This window comes from Enhydra lutris, unplaced genomic scaffold (genome assembly GCF_002288905.1).
Source record: "Enhydra lutris kenyoni isolate GAN:26980312 unplaced genomic scaffold, ASM228890v2 scaffoldscaffold17, whole genome shotgun sequence".
NCBI classification, from domain to species: domain Eukaryota; kingdom Metazoa; phylum Chordata; class Mammalia; order Carnivora; family Mustelidae; genus Enhydra; species Enhydra lutris.
Genome location: NW_019154101.1, coordinates 5044201 through 5068458, shown reverse-complemented (window position 1 = coordinate 5068458; position 24258 = coordinate 5044201). Strand labels below are relative to the sequence as shown.

Here is a 24258-nt window from a genome sequence, read left to right as displayed (position 1 = left end):
AATAGCAATTTTAGTACATCACTTTAGAAAACTATTTGGTTCTATCTACAAAATAGAAAATATGCGTACCTTATGAACCAGGAATTCTACTCTTACATGTAGGATTCTATTCCAACCCAACAGAAATTACATATGCCCCCCAAAACATTTACAAGAATGCTAACAGCAGCACGACTGCACTATTTTTAACAATAAAATGCTGGAAACTACCAAAAAGCCCACCAATTCTAAATGAATAAGTAAGTGGCAGAATAATTACAAAACAGACTACCATGCCGGCAATGTGAAAGAGTGAACCACAAGGACACGCAGTAACTCGGACGACTCACAAATTACTGAGCAAGAGAAGCCAGACACCAAGGCATGTATGCTTCTAACTCCATTGATGAAAACTCAGAAAACCAGGCAAAATGTGGGAAGGTCAGAATACCGGTTTCCCCTGAAGGACAGGTACTGACTTGAGGTGTTTGCTAGGTTGCTTGTTGGTCTGGGTGCTGATCGCAGGAGCGAGCTTCCCTTGTGAAAGTGCAGCTATATACAATCATAATTCCTGTCCTTTCCTTACATCTGTTTGTGCCCTTACATCACACTTCAAGATAAAACTCACTCAAGACAAAACTCTAATAGCTCCAGATGCACACTATTCAAAGAATCAAACTCCATAACTGTGGTGAACATTTTTTCAAAATATCTTCTGCCTCCGGGATTTTCCAAAAACACTCAATTCTTAAAAAAGTATCAAGATGACAACCATTCTATTCTTATGGTCTCGCCCAATCAGGAATGAACTTTCTTTCCAGGTCTGGGCTCCCACTACAGGGACTCTGGCCATAAGCCTAAAAAGAATGTTGCTAACTGACTCCATCACTTTTACTTTTCTCTAAGCTACAGAAGAACTTTCTGGTTTTTTTTTTTTTTTTTTAAAAACCCTACCCCTAAATGTGATGGTATTAGGAGGTGGGATTTTTTTTTTTTTAATTTCTTTATTTATTTGACAGAGAGAGAAATCACAAGTAGGCAGAGAGGCAGGCAGAGAGAGAAGGGGAAGCAGGCTCGCCACTGAGCAGAGAGCCTGATGTGGGGCTCGATCCCAGGATCATGACCCGAGCCGAAGGCAGAGGCTTTAACCCACTGAGCCACCAGGCGCCCCAGAACTTTCTGGTTTTAAAAACACCAATATGGAAGCAAACCTTTCCTTGACTAGATATTTTACTACGCTCTCAATATGTAAGCCATACTTCTTTACTGAAATGTCTTTCCTCCTTTTGAAATGAGAACAAAAGAAAGCCTTTTTCTATAGACAGATCCCCAGTGACCACTCTTTCAGACACTCCAGCTCTCCAATTTGGTCAACTTTAACTTAAACCCTTGGATTCTTAAGCTGATGATCTAGAGTCTGCTTCTAGCACTGTGTCCCAGAGACATGAGTCATTTGGTTTGCCCAGTTGAGATACTGCTCTTCCACCCTGGGTAAGAGGCCAAAAACCACTGGAACAGAATTCTAGCCTGTAGCTCAGAAATACTATGAGAGAGAGAAAAGAATCACGGGGCGCCTGGGTGGTGCAGTCGGTTAAGTGTCTGCCGTTGGCTCAGGTCACGATCCCAAGGTCCTGGGATGAGGTCTCGAGTTTGGCTCCTTACTCGGCACAGAGGCTGCTTCTCCCTCTCCGTCTGCCCCTCCCCGTGCTCATGCACTCTCTCTCAAAATAAATGAATAAAATCTTAAAAAAAAAAAGTAGGTACAAAGTATAAGGAAGTAGGAGAGGAGCATAGAGAAGAGGCTCCAAATGAGAAAAGCCATTTTGGGATCAGCCGTCATGTGTTCACTTGGAACGCAAGACTCAGGCAAGTGAGGGCTAGTGATATTTAAAAAAAAAGAGAGATCCCAGTCGAGAAAAAAACAAGAACTATTCCGTTTACCAACCACTGTGATCTGAAGAAACAGAAACAGATTACACTTTAGAGATTCTTAAAGTAAAAAAATTAAACAACAGAAAAACCATTATTGCAACTCACCTTATAAGTGCAAGCAAATTGTCAAGAAGTTTCAGAATCTGTTCTGTGCAGGGGTTACGGAAGACTGGATTTCCACTGGGCGTATAACCCACGATGAATCCCCCAGCTTTGGCCTCTTCTAGGTCAGTGGGCCAGCAAGTTCGTTTCACAACACCCAGAATGCTATATACACAAAAACTCATCTACAGAAAAACATAAAACAAAGGCAGCCATAAAGAGAACGAAAATCAAAAGTGTTATTACACACATGCAAGGTTACGGCAAATGTGATACCAGAGGCCAGGGAGAAGGAAAGGACCCTGCCCCCATCCCATCCCTTCTGTTAGGGTCAGTCTAAGAGGGGTCCTTTCATCGCCATCTTCAGGATGAGTGGTGGGCTCCTGAAATTTCCTTTACATGAGGCTGTTCTACTAAGGGCTGCAATGACCCTCTTGCAGGATCCCAATTAAAAGATGCCTGGGGGCGCCTGGGTGGCTCAGTTGGTTGAGCGACTGCCTTCAGCTCAGGTCATGATCCTGGAGACCCGGGATCGAGTCCCGCATCAGGCTCCCAGCTCCACGGGGAGTCTGCTTCTCCCTCTGACCTTCTCCTCGCTCATGCTCTCTCTCACTGTCTCTCTCTTCTCTCAAATAAATAAATAAAATGTTTAAAAGATGCCTGGACACTGCTTCACAACCAAGTCCTTAGACTGCCAACATTTTGTCTTGTTTTGGGTGACCTCAGACCCTCCAGCTTGTACCTTGACAGCTTTTGCCCTAATCCTCACTTGTGGTCCCCTCAACCAACCTACTACCTGCTAGTTTTATTAGTAAGATTCGCCATACTGGAGCCAGGAACAAGGCTTACTTCAATAGCCCAGAACTGAAGAATCTCAGGTTTGCAAGTTAGACCATCTTTAGGATGCTACATGCCAGGGAGCACTGGCAGGGAGGGCGCACACTGCTGACCCAATTCCCCATCACACCTTCAGTCTTTGGAGCTATTTAGGGATCCTTAAAGCCAAAATAATGACTTCGAAGAAAAGACTATCTGCTCTGCTGTGGGAACTAACTCAAGAACTCAAGACTAGAGATGCCTGGGTGGCTCAAGTAAGCGTCTGCTTTCGGCTCAGGTCAGGGGCTCTGGGATCGAGCCCCGCATTGGTCTCCCTGCTTAGGGGGGAGTCCACGTCTCCCTCTGCCCCTCCCACTCTCTCTCTCCCTCTTCTGTCAAATAAAAAAAATAAAATCTTAAAAAAAAAAAAAAAGAATTCAAGACTAAAGAAAAGAAAGGAGAAACTTAGGGAAGTGAAGACTTCCAGATTTCTCACGCATGTAGAAGAAACAGAGATCTGTAAAAGACTCTAGAAATGGTGGAGTCTCTAGTCCGACCTGTGGCCTCTGCAGCTTCCCATTCCCAGGAGAGGCTTACTCACTCGTGCGCGGTTTAGACCACAGGGATCCTCTGGGCCTGGGTCACAGCTCTTCCGATCGGCGCCCACGTAGGCAATAAAAGCATCAACATCTGACAGCACTCTGAAAGTTGGAGTGGGAAAGACAAGTCATAATAAGACTTTAAGCACAGATGGTTTCTTCCACAAAAGCTAATAAACTATGATTATTTGGCCCCAAAGAGCACTTGCTACAGTGAGAGGAATTTAATCATTGTCAGCTGATATTTGAAGGTTGAAATGCCTCTTCCCACTTCTGAATGTCATTAGCAAAAAGGACGCAGGCTCGAGAATGCTACATGGGCACAATGAGTGTCTGTGCATGTGGCCCCTCCTGGCTGTTCTCGAGTGTCTACATGGGCTGGCACCGTACCCTGCAGACACCGCAGGTACTCTGTGGCCTCCCAACCGTACTACTCATCTCTTCTCATTTCTTCCCTCTCCCTACACCTCCGAACTCAAGGTGGTATTTTCAGCAACCCGCATAAAAGACTTCTTCTGGAGAACTCAGATGTCACTGATGAGCCATCACCCCGTGAGATCCTTACACAGGCACCCTAGGCATAGCTCTTTAAATGCAGGATGGGTGCTCCAGTGCGGTGAGGGTCTGGGGCAAAGGCTCTCCTCTACCTGTGCATGTCTTCAGAAAGCCAGATGCTGGCCACTGGTGCCATCAGCTCCTCTAGGAACACCTTCTGACGCTCGTAGTTCTTGAATTGGTTGCTAATGAGAACCAGGGCTTCCATGAGGGCACACTTCTCCATTTGTGTCAAGAGTAACTCATTGGAGAGGAGTTGCTTCACATGGTTATAAAGCATGTCAAAATTGGGCTGCAGATTACAAAGAAAAAAACCCAAAGGTGGTGAAAGTCTGATTTTTAAGGAGAGGTGGGTCACTCAAGGAAGGCGGAGAGAGAATCAAGGCATTCCTAGGAAGGTCAGGCCTATAAGGCTGTCACTTCAGTAATTTAGTTATAATGTCCTGCTTTTGCCTGAACAAGCCAGGCAATGTAAGCAGAAAGTGGTTCTTGTCTTGGGTATTTGTACTTTCCCAAAAAGTACTGTGAAACTATAGGTCTTTTTTTCTATTTCAATTTTATAGTCTATTCATAGACAAAGATTAGCTTGTTTATATATGTTAGGGAGACACATAACTGATGTGTATTCAGATAAGAAATTTTTGATTAATTTCTAATCTGGAATAGTGCTAAATTTCCTATAGAAACCCTCTGAAAAAGGTTGGAATTTGCATCTGGCTTCTCTCAAGATTAGGCACACCATTTGGCAGTAAACAACATCACACAGGAAAAATGTGTACGTTGACAGGAAAAACTTGGTCATCTACATGGGCAAGAATACTCATCCTGAGGGAATATATTTGCATTTTTAATTACACCACTAAGCAGGAGAGGAAGAAGACACCAACTCAAGAATGCTTATTTGAAGCAAAACTACAATTCCTTGTTTTCTCCTTATGTGAGGTATAATTAGGGCTGGATTTACAGAGGACTGTAACTAAACTCGACAGGTTTCAGTGGCTACTTGGTCGGAGTCCAGCAGCTTACCAATACGAGCTGGGGGTAGTCACGACATGTCTTGATGATGGAGGAACAAGCGTGTCTCCTCACATTCCTCACTGCCCGGGTTCTGGGGGCCTGGGAAGACATATTCAACAAACCTGGAGGCACTTTTAATAAAATTTACAGATGCTGCTTAGAATCACATGAAATATTTCCTTCAAAGGCAAATTCACAATCAATTTTCACAATGTGGGAGTTTAATGGACTGACATTTACAGTCACCATGAATCCACGTGTTCACTGTTTTTGCCTTAGAGTATCTCTGACCGTCTCCTGCCTTTACTAACTCCTTCTACCTATAAAAAAATCTAGACTTAGGTGTTAGGCATTCACAGTTTTGCTCTCCAGAAGTTAGGATTAGTTGGGTGAATTAATGGTCTTACCTTACTTTCTTCAACAGTTTCAAAAGTGACAGATGAAAATAGCTAAGGGTAAGAAAGAAAAGGTTACTCATCAGTACCAAATGCATGAAGTGTTTTTAACAGCAGTTGGCATAAAGTTTCCAACAAAATCTCAGAAGTATAAATATGCTAACAGCAGGGTTTTCAGTCGGTATTATGAAGTTTCAGATGTTTATCTTCTCAGATAACTCTACAAGAGGCTAGAGATTCACAATCCTACCATCAAACATCTTTTAAAGGTGGAGGCTACAGAACCCCTGAACAATCCAAGCCCTCAGCCAAACACTCAGCTATGGTGATACCCTCTGATTCCACTGCGTAACTTCGTAACTTCTCATAGACTTTCACCTAATACAGCGTGACTACTGCAAAAGTCATCAGGATGGAATTATACTCTAACAAAGGTCTAATCAAGAAACCCCATGGAGGGATGCCTAGGTGGCTCAGTCGGTTAAGCACCTGCCTTCAGCTCAGGCCATGATCTCAGGGTCCTGAGATCAAGCCCCTCATCGGGCTCCCTGCTCAGTCTGCTTCTCCCTTCCTCTCTGCCCCTCTGCCCTGAGCGCATTCTCTTTTTCTCATAAATAAATAAAATCTTAAAAAAAAAAAAAAGAAAAGGAAAGGAAAAAGAAACCCAATAGATATTCCCTAGTTCTTAGAGACTTTCTGTTGCAACGAATGCAACGAATTAAAGTTCTACTGACCTGGGACACCTGGGTGGCTCAGTTGATTAAGTGGCTGCCTTCGGCTCAGGTCATGATCCCAGCATTGTGGGATCGAGTCCCACATCGGGCTCCCTGCTCGGCAGGGAGCTGCTTCTCCCTCCGCCTCTGCCTACCACTCTGTCTGCCTGTGCTCACTCTCTCTGGCAAATAAATAAATAAAATCTTAAAAAAAAAACAAACAAACTTCTACTGATCTTTGTAACACAACATTTTTTCATTTCTCTGGCTGTATCTTTATTCTTTCTTTGGGGAATTCTCCTTCTTTGCCCTCCTCCCCCAAAGATGATAATCCTCAGAATTCCCTGCTTGAGCCACATGTCCAACTCTACATACATATCACCCTCTTTCCTAGGGCTTCACCTCTGCTCTAGGCACTTCTATGATGATGCCACCTTAATACTGTAATCTTCCAGACTCTAGACCTTTAACGATAGCCAACTGATTGTGAAGTATCCTCTCCTAGATGTTGTACATACACTCCAAATGTAGTATTCCCAAACCCAGCCCTCAAATGTAGTATTCCCAAACTCAGCCCTCTTCCTCATTCTTACTGGTTCCATTATTCTCACTCAGGTAGTGCTCTACTACTCACCTAAACAGGAAACCCAAAAACCATTCACACTAATTTCTCTCACATATCCCCTCCGAATAAACGGAGAGCACACTGACACCTTCTTTAGGTGTTCTTTTCCACTTCTCGGTATACTCATCTATTAATTATAACACCACATGGGTAAAACAACTGTTTATGTGATTTTATTTCCAAATGGTAAGCAAGGCTTTTCTACCAGCATGGTGCCCAATCCACAGTAAGTACTGAATACCTGATGAATGAATACATGACTGTTCATCAGCTTGTCTCAAAGACTCTCAAAAACAATCACAAAAAAATAATTAGTTCAAAAATACTCAAAGTTTACAAAGGAGATGGAATTTACCTTAGAGAAGACCTGGGGCAGGAACTCTGGTCTGTAGGTGACAAATGGAAAGAGTGCTGAGACATTAGTGAGGACACAGGACAGGATGAGAGGATCCTTGGTGTTAAAGTTCAGGACCATTTGCAACAGCTCTATTCCATCATTAACAGGAACCGCCTGTAATACAGACAATGAAAAAGATGTTGACATGACTGATGAGCACTTTTGGTAAAATTTCCTTTAGGACTTGGTTTATAAATGTGTGATGTGGTTGCTACATATGGTTTTATTTATTTATTTTTTTTAAAGATTTTACTTATTTATTTGACAGACAGAGATCACAAGTAGGCAGAGAAGCAGGCAGAGAGAGGAGGAAGCAGGTTCCCTGCCAAGCAGAGAGCCCGATGCGGGTCTCGATCCCAGGACCCTAGGATCATGACCCGAGCCGAAGGCAGAGGCTTTAACCCACTGAGCCACCCAGGTGCCCCTACATATGGTTTTATATACTGCTTTTTGACCTGAAAATTCTAAGCATTACCCTGTGTTATTAAAACTTTTCCTAAATGATGCTACCATGTGCCATCTTAAGGATGTAGCTTTTCCTATTACTAGAAATTGAGAATGTTGCTAGTTCTTTACCTATTATCAATGGTGCTAATACATCTTTGCAAAAATGTTTTGGCTACATTTTCGCTTATTTCATTTGAGGCAAAGACTTCTGGGGATAGTGGGAATTACTGAATCAAAAGGTATGAATACTTCTAAGTCAAATTGTTTTTCTTCTTTACAGGCTGTATCAATTGATTCTCTGTCCACCAATATGCCCTTCTTACCATGTTCTTAGCAGCAGGTTGTGTTTATTCCCTAAAACCTTTGCAGTTAAGTTAAACAATGAGTTTATTTAAATTTGCATGTCTTCAATTACTAATGAGGACTGAATTTTTTTCATGTATTTATTAACTACTTTTATTTCTCTTCTTTACAAAAATCTCATCTTTTGTCTCTTCTCCACTGGGTTCTAGTGCTTTTTTAAATTTATACGTAAAAAAATCTTATTGTGAAATATTCTAGACCTTTAGAAAGGGGTAAGCAGTACTTGAATAACTCTCCACGTGACCACTTTGAGATGTACAATGTTACTGATATTGGTTGCTCTGTGTATACATCCTCTTCTTCAGCCCTAGAGGTGGCCACTGTCCTGAATTTGGTGCTCACATTTTCAAGGATTCCATCATTTCCGTACACTTCTGCCACAAATGTACATACTCCTAATTACACAGAGTTGCATGTTTACTTTTGTAGATTGTTGTTTGGGGTCACCATCATGTTTATGAGAATCATACTTATTCATAGTACATCCCAGTTCCTTTTCACTGGTCTATAAACATATTATCATCTGTTCTGTACAATCTATTGAGGGTTATTAAGTTTCTTCCTTGGCTCAACATTTAAGGATTCTATAGTATATTGGATGCTCAGCGCACATGCAGGGGTTTCTTCAGAGCAGACTTAGGAGTGAAGTTGCTGGGTCATAAGGCTAGGCATCTTCAACCAGACATTGTCAAATTATTCTCCAAAGCTGTGATATCAATTGTACTCAAAAAGCAATGTATAAGAAATATGTTTTTATAGTAAGAATATTAATCCCATCATATTTATTGCAAATATTGTTCCAAGTTTGCCTTTCAAAGTTTATTTTATAGTATGTTTAAAAAAAAGTAGTTAAAACCATTCACATTTCTAGGATTACTTCCTTTGTTTTTCAACTTAGGGACTTTTCCTCAAAGAGTTTATTTTCCCTAATGCTATTTATTAAATGAGCCAATCCTTCTTGATTTCTTTGGAATGCTTATATATGCTCCAGGTTGTTTCTGGGCTATTTTGTCCCAAGGAGCTCTATCTAATGTCAGTACCACACTGCCTATGAAATATCGTAGTTTCATATTTTACTATCTGAGGCAAATCAATCCTTGTCTTCTTCAAAATGTGACTCCCCCCCCCACAAAGCTATTCCCTGTATTAATCCATTGTTAAAGTAAGTCTTCTGGGAATATAAGTTCAGCTAATGCCACTACAAATGAGAGGAACAGCTTTTCAAAAAACTCTTTTAGTGGGTGCCTGGGTGGCTCAGTTGGTTAAGTGTTTGCCTTCAGCTCAGGTCATGATCTCAGGGTCATGGGATCAAGCCCTGCTCAGTGGGGGGGTCTGCGCCTCCCTCTCCTTCTGTGCATTTTCTCTCTAATAAATAAATAGCATCTTAAAAAAAAAAAAAAACTCTTTTAGTCAAAGAACCTCTTGGTCCAACTCTTTCATAGGCTACCAGCTGAGTAGCTGACAGACCCTGGGTGAGGGGCGGGGACTGAGAGTGCAGAGTGAGCACTGTGCAAGACGGATGGACTGGACAACATCATGCAGAATCAGGAACTGAGAGCAGCAAATGGGAATGTGACAGGCTGAGATCTGTCACTTGCACCCTATGTGTAAGAGTGTTACACATAAAGTGTTACATAAACTGTTCCACCTTCCTTAACAAGTAGTGAGTAATTTCATCAAATATATACACACTAAAAACTCACTTCTCAGGGCGCCTGAGTGGCTCAGTGGGTTAAGCCTCTGCCTTCAGCTTGGGTCATGACCTCAGGGTCCTGGGATCGAGTACCCACATCGGGCTCTCTGCTCAGGAGGGAGCGTGCTTCCCCTACTCTCTCTGCCTGCCTCTCTGCCTACTTATGATATTTCTCTTTTTGTCAAATAAATAAATAAATCTTTAAAAACAAACAAACAAACTCACTTCTCTTGATTAGGAATGCTTCATTCTGACCCATTTCATTTTGGTGAAGAAAAAATGGTTTGAGAGTCAGAGATTTATTTTAAGTCACCAACAGAAGCCTAAATACTACCAATCTCATGAGGAAAAAAGAATTTTGTTCTACTGTTTTTCTCCCCATCAATTGTTCTGACTCCTACTGTTTCTAATTGTTACCTCTGCTTTGTCTCCAGCCCACATCTTTTTCTACACTATCCAACTTTTTGTACCCTTTGACCAAATAATATTTGGCATTTTGACCAAATACCATCATATTCAAGGATGTATCATACAATCCAGCCTACAACCAAGCACCCTGCCCCCCAACCCTGCAATACTGCCAGTCCTTTCATACATTTTAAAGTCAAATGCCTGACAAATCCTGACCATTTCATTCTCTTGCTTTCTAGCAGAATCGTATGCAAATATTTAGATCCATCAAGCTGTCTAACTTAAAAAATGCTAGGAAAGGAAACCTCAGGGCCATTACCCTTGATTCAATAAAGGGCTTTCTTAATCAGATAGTACCACTTAAACCTAAGAAAGGGTTCATTTAGTAAAAAATGCAGGATCGTAGCAGGATTTCCTACCTAAATTTTGGAACAAACTCTGAATGCCATCATTTCAAACTCAAACAAAGCAATATACAAGCAGGTGAAGTTAATCACTCTAAGATCTAATTTATTAATATGCCTTTTGTGAGGAAAAGCACTATATCTCACTTATCTATATCTTATATATACTCACTATATCTCACTTCAAGGGGTTTCGATTTTTCCTACAACTAACCTAGAATATACTACGATGTAATCATCCTGAAACAAATAGTCCAATGATTTTAAACCAATTAATTACAGCTGCATCCAAGGTAGATAAGAGAAGGTGATGGGTCACATGAAGCATATAAAAACAAGACCACTTTATTCAGATTATTCACGGAAGAGGACACTGATCAGCTAACATGAATATTGTGTCTATCTGCCATCAACTGAAAAGGATGCTTAATGGCAAACATTTCCAAAGGTTTTCCAGCTCAAGATTACCATTGCTGTCCTCCCTGCAAAAGTTATCCTACCTGCACTTCACTATACAAACAGGCTTGTCTTATTATCCCCTTAAAATGAATATTGACCATTGTAGGCTTAGAGTCAGGCCTGCAATTTGAACTCAAGTATGTTATTTAACCTCTCTGATTCTCCATTTCCTCTTCTGTGAGATGCATATCCATAGATTCGCCCTCTGTCAGTTTTAAAAAGGTCAAAATCATTATGCAATCAACACAGGAAACAGTTACTTACCTCTTTATCTAGTGTCCGAAACATCTGGTTGACCACACTTTCCAAAAAAAAAGTCATGGCTTCCCACTGCACGAATGAAGAGGAGAAAATGGAGCAGAGGCTACCTTCTCCAGTTCCAGCTGTTGGAGAAGAGGGTTTTAAAACACAAATATAAACACACACACACACACACACACACAACTACAGGATCACAGAAGACACAAAGACAATGGGGACTTAGAGACCACTTAATTTCACAGGTGAAGGAACAGGATAATCTAACCCTCTCAGCCTGGGTAAAGAAAAGAACTAAAAGTAGAGAAGGGGCCTATCCTGCCTCCACCCCTAATAATGAGCTGTCCGAATTCACTTCTGTGAGTCCTGTCTATAAAACCACTTTGAATGTTGAATGAGAATATATGCATAAGCATCAAAAAACACAAGCAACTGATAAATATCAATTAAACTCTCTCTTCCTGTCCTTTATAACCTGTCCATGAAAATCTAAATAAAGATATTTGAGACCATAAAGAATCTTTAAAAAAAACAAAAACAAAAACAAAAACCTGATATAAGATAACAGAATGCTAATTCATCTCCAGTAGCCTCATAACAATTCCAAGTTCTGGACAACTGTGCCACCCTTCAAATTTGTTAAGTATCAGCAAAGCACATCCCTCAAACAGCAAGGCACAGGCAAAAAGATTTATGAATTACTTTCCTTGCTTTCATATAGTGCTCCCATCTACTAGCTTTACCTTGGTGCAACATATCTGGGCCTCCACAAACATTCAAATTACCTGATACCATGGACCTTCAGAGTCAGTTATGAGTACCCAAAACAAAATGTTAAATCCTATGAATGACAAGTAACTAGAGTAGCTGGTAACTGACCGTAAATACAGAGCCCCCTAAAGGAGTGACTTATACTTTCTCCTGTTTTACTAAATTCTGTCACCCACAGCATGCATTAGTCAGTAAGACAATAGACAGGTGATAATGGAGTACAGAGAAGTTACCGGGCTTATGCATTTGGGTACAGAAGTGTTATGTTGATTTTGTATAATGCAGCATTTCCAAAGGCTTTGAGGTGGCTGAGTGACACAGAAAGTCCCTGCACTGCTCCCGTTATGCCTGACTAACAAGGCATTCTTTCTAAATTTAGAAGTGGTTCTATGCAAGAATTTTGTAGAAGAGCTTTAAAAAGTCTAGACATGCAATTTGGTAGGATGGTGCCTACAGTGAAGTAACAGAATCAACAACGAGTGGTTCATTCTGTTAGAAAAGAAAAATGAAGGCAAGACTGACAGGGACATGATCTTACCCTAAATGAAAGATTATTTTTGAATGCCATTACTAGCATGCTGTTCTGAAGTGTGGCTTACAGGGCTTATTTCCAATGTATATTTGATACAATACTTCACTAATGTTTAGAAATAAAAAAACCTTACAGTTCATGGATCCAGTATCAACAGAAGTTGAGAGCTGATACTTTAGCCACTCCCCAGCCATCTGGAAGCTAGTCTTGGGATCCAAACGACATGCTAACCTCATTACCTCTCCTTGTTGGGCCCGGGAGGCTGCCAAGAGAAAGACATAAATCAGTAACTGACAGATAATAAGTGCTTAGCTAATGTTCATTCATTTATCCATCCCAGGAAAAAAGCGTTCAAAGAAACTTCTGCAGATTTATGCTCTGAATTTAACAAATGTTCAATCAAGATTAACAAATTCAGAAATTTTCAAAAGTAAATTTCCTCTGGAAGCCACCCTACCAGCTTGATCCTCTAAGAGGCAAACTAAAAGTGGTCTCCCATTTCTTTGGAATCAATAAAAGATTAGGTTGGTACAGATGTACAACACAGTACAGTGTGGGGGCTATGGAAAACAGCCTGACAGTTCCTCAAACATTAAATGTGAAATTACTATATGATGGAATATAGACACACACTCAAGAGAAAAAAAAAAACAATGTCTGTTCACTCAACTTGTATACAAATGATACAGCAGCATTATTCTTTTTTTTTTTTTTTTAAAGTAAGCTCTAGGCCCAATGAGGGGCTTGAACTCACGACTCCAAGATCAAGAGTTGTATGCACTACTGAGCCAGCCAGGCACCCCAATAGTAGCATTATTCTTAACAGGTAAGAATTAGAAACAACTTAAATATCCATCAACTTATGAAATGAATGACTACAATGTACGCTCATACAATGAAATATGGCAGTAAAAAGAAATAAAGTATCGATACATGCCACAGCATGGGTTAATTTTAAAGATATAACCCTAAATGAAAGAATGCAGTTACAAAAGACCATATATGTATAATCTGTTTGTAAGAAATGTTCAGAATAGGTGACATGTAGAAAAAGATAGTGGATTACTGGTTGCCTGGAGCTGGGAAGAATGAGGGGACTGGGAATGGCTGACCGCTAGCAGGCAGGGATTCTTGCAGTCATTAAAATGTCCACAAATTGTGGCAAAAGTTGCACAACTCTGAATATACCCAAAAAACCCACTGCATTGTATGCTATAAATGGGTGAATCGTATGGTAAACGAACTATATCTCAAAAAGCTATTATTTTAAAAAAGAGGGAGCGGGGAGGAACTAGCCAGACTACAAAAAACCAAGAACAGAATTAGATGATCAGAATGTGGGTTTTTTCCTCTTTTTTCGAAGACCAGTGAGGTTAGGTAGTATTTAATCCTAGGTGTTACATATAGTTACTATGCCTAAACATCCAAGTCCAAAGGCTATGTATGCGTGCATGCATGTGTATGCATGTAACGCACAGGCAAGAGAGAATACTACGCCTAGAATGAGCGCAATCCCAGTACCGGCTGCAAGGTGCAACTAGAGACTGAACAGGCTGCTTGTCCAGATCTTAGGCCCTTTAATACAGAACCCAAGGGTCAGGTACCATGATTCGTAACACTAGACGCTATTCTCAGATGACTGGGAGAAGTTCCACGCTACTATCACTTACAGTTGAAGAAAGCATTGAAGTCCTCATCACTATCAAAATCAAACCGAGAGTATTCACAGCTAGGGCTGTCTGTTTTAGAAGGAAAGCCCATCTGCAAAGAGAAAGATAATTGGGGTAGGGGATAAAAATAGGCCTACCCAAAGAGGCTTAAACCCTAAGAGCTCAAGCACTTTTTCATTTAAGAAGAGTGAAAGGTTTGCATAAGATCTTTTATAATTACTACTTCTGGTCTATCCCAAGTCCACAGTTTTCTCCCAGTTCCAATAATCCTGAGAGTGGTTGAAAAGAGAACACTCATCTCATGCTCCCTCCAGATTCCTCAGGGAGAATTAAATTCTGAAATTTGTTTACGGTATCTGAGTATAAAGCTGTCCCAAAACAAAGTGCTAATACAGCACGCAGTAAGAAAGAAAAAAATTGAGAACTGTCTCCTTCAATGCTGAAACTGGGAATAAGCACAGCACTTTGCATATTTCACTCAAAAAGTACTGAAGAGCATGAGAATGAGAACAGGGTATCATGTGCTAGATGTATTCTTAGAGGAAATAAGAGGACCTTCACATAGGTCCCACTCTCTGATTTTTACAAATCAAGATTAAGCATCTGTCAGCTGCAAGAGCCCTTAGCAGATCTCAGGGAATTCATAAGGAATTCTATTCAAGTGGTAAGCAATTTGCTTCTACCTTCCATCTTCCCTTCTCATTCACCTTCAGACCCTCACTAGACCTTCAGAAACAATCACATAGGATTTCATCTTGGAATCTTGGCTCCACTCTGCCAGCTTTTAAACTGGAAATAGCATTATCCCACTGCATGATCATGGGTTACTGCTCTTGTCCTTCTTCTTCCTAGCACCTAGCCCAATACTTTGTATAGAAGTGCTCCAAAATATGAAAAAGTAGATATAATAACCAGTTTGCACTGCCTTCTTCTTGGTGAATAAGAGAATAATATACCCAACTATAGGACCCTGGTGACCAAAATGGGCTGTCAATGATGCCAATCTGCCCTATTATGTGTACTCACCTACAATCCTTTTTCTTTTTTTTTTAAGATTTATTTGAGAAAGAATGAACGAGTGAGCAGGGAAAGGGGCAGAAGGAGAGCAGAATCCCAAGCAGAGTCCCTGTTGAGTGCAGAGCCCAATGCAGGGCTTAATTCCACAATCCTATGATCATGAACAAGATGCTTAACCAACTAAGCCACCCAGGAGCCCCCATTCCATGTTTTGATTCCCACTGTTTACCTTGACCAAGTTAGTCATAGAAGCACGAAGATATTTTGGTATTATTGCTAATAGCAAAGGGTCACGGGACAGGATCTCATGCCGGAAAAGGGCCCCCCAAGTCATCTGAGTTGAAGAACGCAGAAACTAATGGGGGTGGGGAAAAAGAAAAAAAAAGAAAAACCTCCGTTTAAGGATTTGGACTTTACATAAGCAGGATTATTACTGAGCCCCACAATTATCAAAAATATTTTTTCATGGAAATAAATCCCTGTAATACTCCTACACTGTCCGTATTTACTCTATCCATAATGACTGCCTGTTACAGACCACATATTAGTAAGACAAACTGTGGGGTCAGGTGTAATTCCTGGAATCTCAGCTGAGCTCTACCACTTTTTCTTTTTTTCTTTTTTATTCTACGCAAGCTCTACACCCCATGTGGGGCTCGAACCACCTGGAGATCAAGAGTAACATGCGGGAGCCTGGGTGGCTCAGTGGGTAAAAGCCTCTGCCTTCGGCTCAGGTCATGATCCCAGGGTCCTGGGATAGAGTCCCGCATCGGCTCTCTGCTCAGCAGGGAGCCTACTGCTCTGTCTCTCTCTGCCTACTTGTGATCTCCATCTGTCAAATAAATAAATAGAATCTTTAAAAAAAAAAAAAAGTCACATGCTCCACCAACTGAGCCAGCCAGGCATCCCTCTAGCACTTTCTTTACGGGCAAAAAAGGATATGGGAATCTCGGGGTGGTATTACAAGGAAAGCCTTAAATGTGTGAAATTAATTTTACAGCACAATCAATTAGACTTTTGCATTTAAAATGCCTTGGGTGGCAAATAACCTGGGACACACCTGACATCTGATTGAGCATCAGCAGAATATTACGTGAGGGGAAAACCTGCCGGCCTAGACAGTGCAACACTCAGTTCAGGAAGAAGATTCAACAATTCTCTTAATGAAATCACACCACAGTTATTTCATAAAGCCTTAAGAGTCACATTTTATACATGAGCCGTTAATTACTTCAAGCCATAGTGATTAATTTTGGCTTACCTAACTAAAATTTTCACAGACTGCCTACATACAGTTTACCTGACTTGGATGGGTTGTGAAAGCAAGAAAAGATTCCAGGTATTTTCCAAAGTTTGCTGGTGTTTCTACATCAGAATCCACACCCTGAGGGACAAAAAGACCACTACATCAGTGACGCTGATGGGGGGTGGAAGAGGACAATGGGAGGAGTAGGGTAACAAACACAGCTGACTCTTGAACACAGGGGCTAAGGGTCAAAAATCCACATATAACTTTTCATTCCCCCAAAACTTAACTACTAACAGCCTCCTATAGACCAGAGGCCTTACTGATAACATAAACTGATTAACACATATTTCGTATATGTATTATATACTGTGTCCTTACAATAAAGGAAGCTAAAAAAAAAAATGTTATTAAGAAAATTCTAAGAAAGAGAAAATACATTTATAGAACTGCATGTATTTATATCAAAAAATAGATTCTGTGTCTAAGTGGACCCATGCAGTTCAAACCTGTGTTGTTCAAGGGTCAACTATAGAGAACTTAAACCCTCACCAATTTCAGTTTTGAAAGGACTTTATACTTCCTTGTGACCTAAGGAAGGCATCAATTCAAGGGCTAAAAAGAGGAAAGGTGCTTTACCTCCTTAATCATCATCATTAAAACTCATTCTGTAGTCAAATACTAAAATGAAAAAGAGCATTCATTTCAGAAATCACAGAAAGAGAAAATCTGTATTATTTCTTCACACCTAGTCTATTCACATCTCTGTGACCAAATTTATTAAATAACCACTTGACGGTATACATCGTATGTCTGAAGCTCTATCCTCTCTAACCATCCAAACCACCATAAAAAGGCATAATATCAGATGCAAATGTCTGTACCAATGTCCTATCTCTCAATTTGTAAGACAAGTTATTAAATATTTCCCTAAAGACAGGTATTTCTAGGTCAATCACATTCAAGTTTTCGTTTATGCTCAATAACACAAATCCTTTAAATTTGGGAAGAGGGCTCTTTATTCAAATGTGTAATATTTCATGATCTAATAGGACTCTAGCAAACTGACGTTCTACAAGTACCAAAATTCACAAGAATAGCAATGCTGACTTCATGGAATAACAGATGTGGATGCTTCCTGTTAACATCAATAACTCACTTGTTAAAAGAAATTCACTCACTAGAACCCTGTTACAGTAACTTAATCTATAAAATCACATGAAATAACCTATAGGGCAATGCTCCACAAGGCTAAAATTAATGGCATGTTTCACTCATTATACAAACGTAACTTTCTAAATGCTCTGCTCAAATGGCCCTGAAACTCTCCAGAAAGTAAGTGCTCACCAGTAATGCACACAGCTGATTCCCCAGAGCACACAACACCTGACACAGTCTCTTCAGGAAGACATAGTGTTTTTCTACCAAGCCTCCTCCATCAGCAGTCCTGTGAGATGAGAAAATAAATGCTATTAATTGCACATCAAGAGAACCAAAAAGATTCCCATCAAATGGAGCTGTATGTGGTCTGTGCTTCAACATTCAAATTTCTGTTGATTATTAAAGTTAAAAAGCAAAAAAAAACCTCAAACCTTGAAGGATCAATGAGGAACAGGGTTCAATGCAATCTTATCCCTCAAAGAAGCACTTTAGTTCTGCACATTATATGGTCCTTGAGTACTGTGGGTTAATAACGTAAACTCTAAGTAGGACTGCATACAACAACGCACACACTTACAGGCATTCACTGATACCCGGGGAAGACTTAAACAGAGATGCATAGGAAAGCATGTAATAATTCCTTACACCACTGACAAAACTGAAAGGGTTATAACAAGAAAAGAAGACAAGCCACAGACTGGGAAAAAATATCTGTAAAAGTCACATCTAAAAAAGAACTGCTGGGCGCCTGGGTGGCTCAGTGGGTTAAAGCCTCTGCCTTCGGCTCAGGTCACGATCCCAGGGTCCTGGGATCGAGTCCTGCATCTGCCTCTCTGCTCAGGGAGCCTGCTTCTCCGTCTCTCTCTGCCTGCCTCTCTGCCTACTTGTGATCTCTGTCTGTCAATTAAATAAATAAAGTCTTTAAAAAAAAAATAAAAAAGAACTGTTATCCAAAATATATAAGGAACTTTTAAAACTCAATAAGAAAACAACCTGATAAAACACAAACCAAAGAGCTAAACAGACATCTCACCAAAGATATAGAGATGACAAATAAACATATGAAAAGATGCTCCACAACATATGTCATTAGGAAATTGCAAATTCAAATAAGATACCACTCACACCTACTAGAATGGCCAAAATCCAGACCACTGACAACACCAAATGCTGCGAAGGGTGTGGAACAACAGGAACTCTCATCCACTGCTGGTGAGAATGCAAAATGGTACAGCCACTTTGAAGACAATTTGAGTTTCTTACAAAACTAAGCACACTCTTAACAAATAATCCAGCAACCATACTTCTTAGTATTTACCCAAAGAAGTTGAAAACACGTTCACACAAAGACCTTCATATTTATACCATGTTAAACCTAGATGTTTATTGCTGCTTTATTCATAACTGGCAAAATTTCAAAGCAACCAAGATGCCTTTTGGTAGGTGAATGAATAAACTGGTATAATATCCATACAATGGGATATTATTCATTGTTAACAAGAAACGAGCTATCAAGGCCATGAAACACATGGAAAAACTCTAAATGTATACCACCAACTGAAAGAAGTCAATCTGAAAAACTTATACATTATGTGATTCCAACTATATGATGCTCTAGAAAAGGCAAAAGTATGGATAAAGTAAAAAGATCCGATCAGTTGTTGCCAGAGGTTGGGGTGGGTGAGAAGAGATTGAACAGGCAGAGCTCAGAGGCTGTGAAAATACTCTGTAAAATACTGTAATGATACAAGTTATTAGATATTTGTCGAAACCCAGAAACTGTATCCATAGAATGTACAACACCAAGAGTGAACCCTGAAGTAAACTATGGACTTTGGATGATTATAATGTGTCAGTGTAAGTTCATCAATTTTAATAAATGTACCCCTCTGGTTGGGGATGTTGCTAATGGGGAAGGCTACACATGTTGGGGGGGTGGGGGCATGGGAAAACTCTGTACATTTTTGGAATTTTGTTGTAAACCTGAAATTGCTTTTAAAATGTAAGTTTGGGGCACCTGGGTGGCTCAGTGGGTTAAAGCCTCTGCCTTCGGCTCAGGTCATGGTCCTAGTGTCCTGGGATCGAGCTCCACATCGGGCCCTGTGCTCTGCAGGGAGCCTGCTTCCACCTCTCTCTATCTGTCTGCTTCTCTGCCTACTTGTGATCTCTGTATGTCAAATAAATAAATAAAATCTTTAAAAAAAAAAATGTAAGTCTTAAAAATAAAAAGCAATAAAAATGTAACTCTATGTGTCACTTCTCCAAGTCATTTAGTTCAGATCTGTAATCCCTTAGCTACTATTTTAGAATCCAACAACTCTTTAAAAAGGCAGTCGTCCAACCAACTGCCTTCGGCTCAGGTCATGATCCCGGAGTCCCAGGATCGAGTCCCGCATCGGGCTCCCAGCTCCACGGGGAGTATGCTTCTCCCTCTGACTTTCTCCTCGCTCATGCTCTCTCTCACTGCCTTTCTCTCAATAAATAAATTAAAAAAAAAAAAAAATCCCTTAAAAACAGAGCTAGTCTCCAGAGAAAAGAAGGCCATCATAAAAGCTGTGTTGGAATGGACAATAAGAGATTTTAAGTAATCCATGTGTATCTCTTTTCATTTGTCCCTAGGACTAAGAGAATGGTATCCCAAAAAAAAAAAAAAAAAAAAATGCTTTAGTGGTCTTTGCAGTACAGTTCTACCTGTCTTCCTGGTAAGAAACATGTACCAGGAAATGCTCAAATATCTTCCAAAGCAATTAAAAATGAAAAAAAGTGGAAGCCAGTATTTTAGCACACAGAATGTGTTTGCAGGCCCCATGCATTCACTTTTCATTGAACACACTATTCCTGCTGCCTCCCAAGAGCCTCAGCACTTCAGGCACTGATTACTTTGAGCAGGAGAGGAAGGAACAGCGTCTGGAGTTCTGCAGTCAAGGCAGGCTCTGGGGCAGACTCTGGTCCAGAAGATCAGAGCATTCTCAGGCCTAGGCACCAGCACTACTAGGAGGCTTGGGGATCACCAGAAGCAAACAGAATCATGGAGATGAGCTGTCTGGGAAGAATGGGGAAAACTGTGAAAGTGATTGCGTATAGAGTCAACCGCCACAACTTCTTTCCAGCATAAGGTCTTTAAAAAGGTTAAAAATTAAGATTGCTTGATTTTCAAATTAAAAACGCTCTCAATTGACTGCCAGCATTCAGATAGGAACTTCAGATATATCGGTATAAACTACAGAAATGACAAAGAAATTAGAAAACACATAGAAAAGTAGATACTCACTGTGCAGCGGAGAGTATATAATGCATGGCAACATCCCCAAATAAGACCATCAAGGGCTTCCGGTCTTCCAACTTGCCCTAGAACCAATTTTAGGGAAATAGGAAATACAAACTGTTATTAAAAGCCTCCAAGTTACTAGCATTTCCTATACCTATATAATCAAATATATTGACTTCATAATTTCTCATAGTCCCAGGGCTAACTAAACACTGGAGAAAACGCCAATTCTATAAAATCAAAACGGGATTTCTATTTCTTCCATTTTTAAATGTGTTGGGCAGTAATGCTGATATGGTAACAAAGTAAATTATATCTAAAGATAATATTCCTATGGAAGAAAGAGTCACAGTCATTTGTTAGCCCAGGCCAATATAAAGCCAGTGAAGCCACAACTTAAGATTCTTTGACGTGACACTGTTTTACATTTTAGTATTACTTTCATCTTGTTTCCTCAGTGTGAAATGCCAAGACTCATAGCAGTTTCAAGAACAAGGTAGCCCGACAAATCTCCGTATATGCTGCCAGTGGATCCCTAGAATCCTGGAAAACTACTATCCGAAGAGGTCGGAGGCAGATAATGAAATTGGTGTCAAGTAGAAAGAAATCCCAAACTTTCTGATGTCTTCCTGCCACAACATACACTTCAGACACACTTACACACCACCCCGCAGAGACTCTGAGGATGAAAGTCAGTTTGAAGTGGTAACTTACTTTTCTGCTGACTGCAATGAGAAGACACTCAGCTGCTCCTAACTGAAGCTCCTGTTCATTCAGAAGCAGGCAGAGCATCTCTAAGAGCTTACAGTTTTCGGCAGTAATATGACTCATGGACACCCAGTCAATGTAGCCTGCCAGAGTATTCAGCGCTGCAACTCCTACTCGACAGTTTGCTTGGGCCTGTGTGAAAAGAAACAACTTTTAATCGTTAAGTCTTCACTGATGGACAAAGAGGCTGTGGTTATACCTGAGCTCCTTCTATTCTCTAATTCTAAAAAGAAAACGATTGGAAAAAAAAAAGGTACTCATGTAACAGCCAGACAGGGAACTCAAAGGTCTTCTTTTGATGCACAACCACTTCTCAAACAGCATTCTCAATGTCTGTCAATAAGATCATACTGGCATGGATAACCATTTCATCTCCTCTGATAAACTGGAAATACTGTAATTCTAACTCCCTTCTACCATTGCTCAGTGGTCACCTAAACCAAGGCTGAGGTTACCCTCCACTAGGTATATGCATCGCTGTACCTGAAAGCCTCAAAGAAGTCTCCTTCCAACTCCACAAGAGCTCTTACCTTTGACTCCTGAGAATTATCTGTCTTCTGAAAGAAAAGAAGTATAAGGATCCAATGTTTTTAATGAGCAAAGGCTATGTAATAACTTTCCACCCACTTAATAAAGTCCCTTGAATAATGATTTTAAATAGACTCAACTTTTAACCTTGGAAAAGAATACAACTGGACTAACATTTAGCTGCTATTTCCCCTAAGGAGGACAGGTTATTTTAATTTTAGCAATAGGACAAAAAGTTAGTATCTAAAGAGCTTACACAAATTTATTACAACATTAAGTCCACAAAGACAGCTTCAAAGAATACTGTTTAGAAAGAAATACAACAGATGAATAAGGCTCCACACGGCTAAGAATCAAAGAAATATAATTCAAAACAAAGTATGAGCATTTTTCATATTCAAATAAAGATAAGTTATGACTGTCAAAAGAATATTAAAATGATGTAATATAAATGGTAAAAGCGAGACAAAATTAAATGAATATATCTATGGCCATGTTTGTATGGACAAAACTACAGGAAAATCACACGCACAAGTATCACATGCTAAATAGATAAAAATAATGTCCATTCAGTAAATGTACAATTATTACAATTATAACTGATATCAATCTTTATACTTCAAATTTCATAAATATTATATGATGCTTATAATTTATATGTACAAAATTAATATTTTCCCAAAAAAACTTCTAAAAATAAAATTAAGATTAACTCCTGAAGACAGGTAAAGGGGAACAGAAGCAGGAACAACTTTGGAAGTCCCTGAAAAGTCACTGCAATTAGGAGTATAAAGGATTTGTTCTACAATTGCAATTTTGTTCTACAATTACAAAAGAATACATCTGGGGTGCCTGGGTGGCTCAGATGGTTAAGCGTCTGCCTTTGGCTCAGGTCATGATCCCAGGGTCCTGGGATCGAGTCCCACATTGGGTTTCCTGCTCTGCGGGGAGCCTGCTTCTCCCTCTACCGCTCCCCCTGCTTGTGCTCTTTCACTCTCTCTCTCAAATAAATACATAAAATCTTTAAAAACAAACAAACAAAAACAAAAACAAAAGAATATATTTGTTAAAGAACAAGTGTTAAGCCTTCATCATCAGTGATGGAATAGAGGTGTCAATGGGCAGAGAGGAAGAGAACCCTCTCACACCAGCATTTACTACTGATGCTGCCCAAGAAGGAAAATGAATCCAAGTGACAACAGCCAAGTCCAGTCTTTCCTCTCCAACAATTTTTCAGTCCCTGTTCAAGCATCTATGCCCCCTTGGACCAGTGCAGGGCCCAGGTCACTGGACAGGAAGAATGTGCCTACCCATCCTATCACTGTTTACCATTCAACCTACTCCCCACCTGGGAGGGTGAAGGGAAGGAAGCAGGAAGTTGAGATGGAGAAAGAGAAGGGATGGCAGAAGGGATGCAACTTCTCAAGCAAAAAAGTTGTTCCCAGTCCACAAGATAGCTCTTGGTGTGCTCTGGTCTTGGACACAAGAAGTACTGGTTTAACAGATGAAGGGAACTGAAACTGAGACTAAAGAAAAACCCCACAGTGAATGTGGGGTTTTCTAATGTCTCAGGCCATCATCACTCACTGCCCTGCTGGGGCACGTTGGCTAGACTGTCAGGGCATCTGAGGAGTCATAGTTTCTTCCCCTTCTCCTACAGATGAAATCTCCTAGATGAGAAGGAAAAGAATCCCTCCTTCACCCTCAATACACGTTAAGTTTTTGAGTGCAAGTATTTTCCCGATATTTTCTTTTGAAAGATTTTGGGGAGGTATTTTGGGGTAAAATAGACCATTTTAGTATAAAGAATGAGATTTAAATTCCACTATAACCACTTATCAGGGGATCTTCAATAATTATTCTCTGGACCTTGGTTTCTTCATCCATACAATGGAGACTGTATTTCTCTTTGGGGTTGTTTTGAAGATTAAGTAACATGTAAAGTACAAGTATATGGAATATATTAGGCACTTACTGTGAGTTCCTCCTGACCCCAACAGCTCACAGTACCTTCCCATCATTTGTGTTAGTACCTAGCACTTCTCTAAAAACTGCCAGGGGCGTAAGAAAAAACTAATTTTAATTAATTCTATTCTGTGAAATAAGCACATGTAAGAATTCTAGATCAGGGT

General features: G+C 40.2%; 1 protein-coding gene across 3 annotated transcripts in view; it reads right to left on the bottom strand.

The window, feature by feature from the left end:
- LOC111147557 (exportin 5) overlaps positions 1–24258 on the bottom strand; it is a 45815-nt gene that overhangs the window by 15885 nt on the left and 5672 nt on the right. For 2 of the 3 annotated variants that reach the window (XM_022503652.1, XM_022503651.1), the window contains exons 6-20: positions 22129–22155; positions 21545–21730; positions 20834–20910; positions 17749–17848; positions 16456–16539; positions 15385–15510; positions 14139–14229; positions 12602–12730; positions 11172–11290; positions 7089–7244; positions 5408–5449; positions 5010–5099; positions 4076–4275; positions 3431–3530; positions 2017–2198 (exon numbers count right to left, since the gene is read on the bottom strand). In XM_022503652.1, the coding sequence (XP_022359360.1) occupies positions 2017–2198; positions 3431–3530; positions 4076–4275; positions 5010–5099; positions 5408–5449; positions 7089–7244; positions 11172–11290; positions 12602–12730; positions 14139–14229; positions 15385–15510; positions 16456–16539; positions 17749–17848; positions 20834–20910; positions 21545–21730; positions 22129–22155 (1709 nt within the window). The remainder of the gene's footprint in view (positions 1–2016; positions 2199–3430; positions 3531–4075; positions 4276–5009; positions 5100–5407; positions 5450–7088; positions 7245–11171; positions 11291–12601; positions 12731–14138; positions 14230–15384; positions 15511–16455; positions 16540–17748; positions 17849–20833; positions 20911–21544; positions 21731–22128; positions 22156–24258) is intronic. The other variant, XM_022503653.1, reaches the window with a different exon arrangement.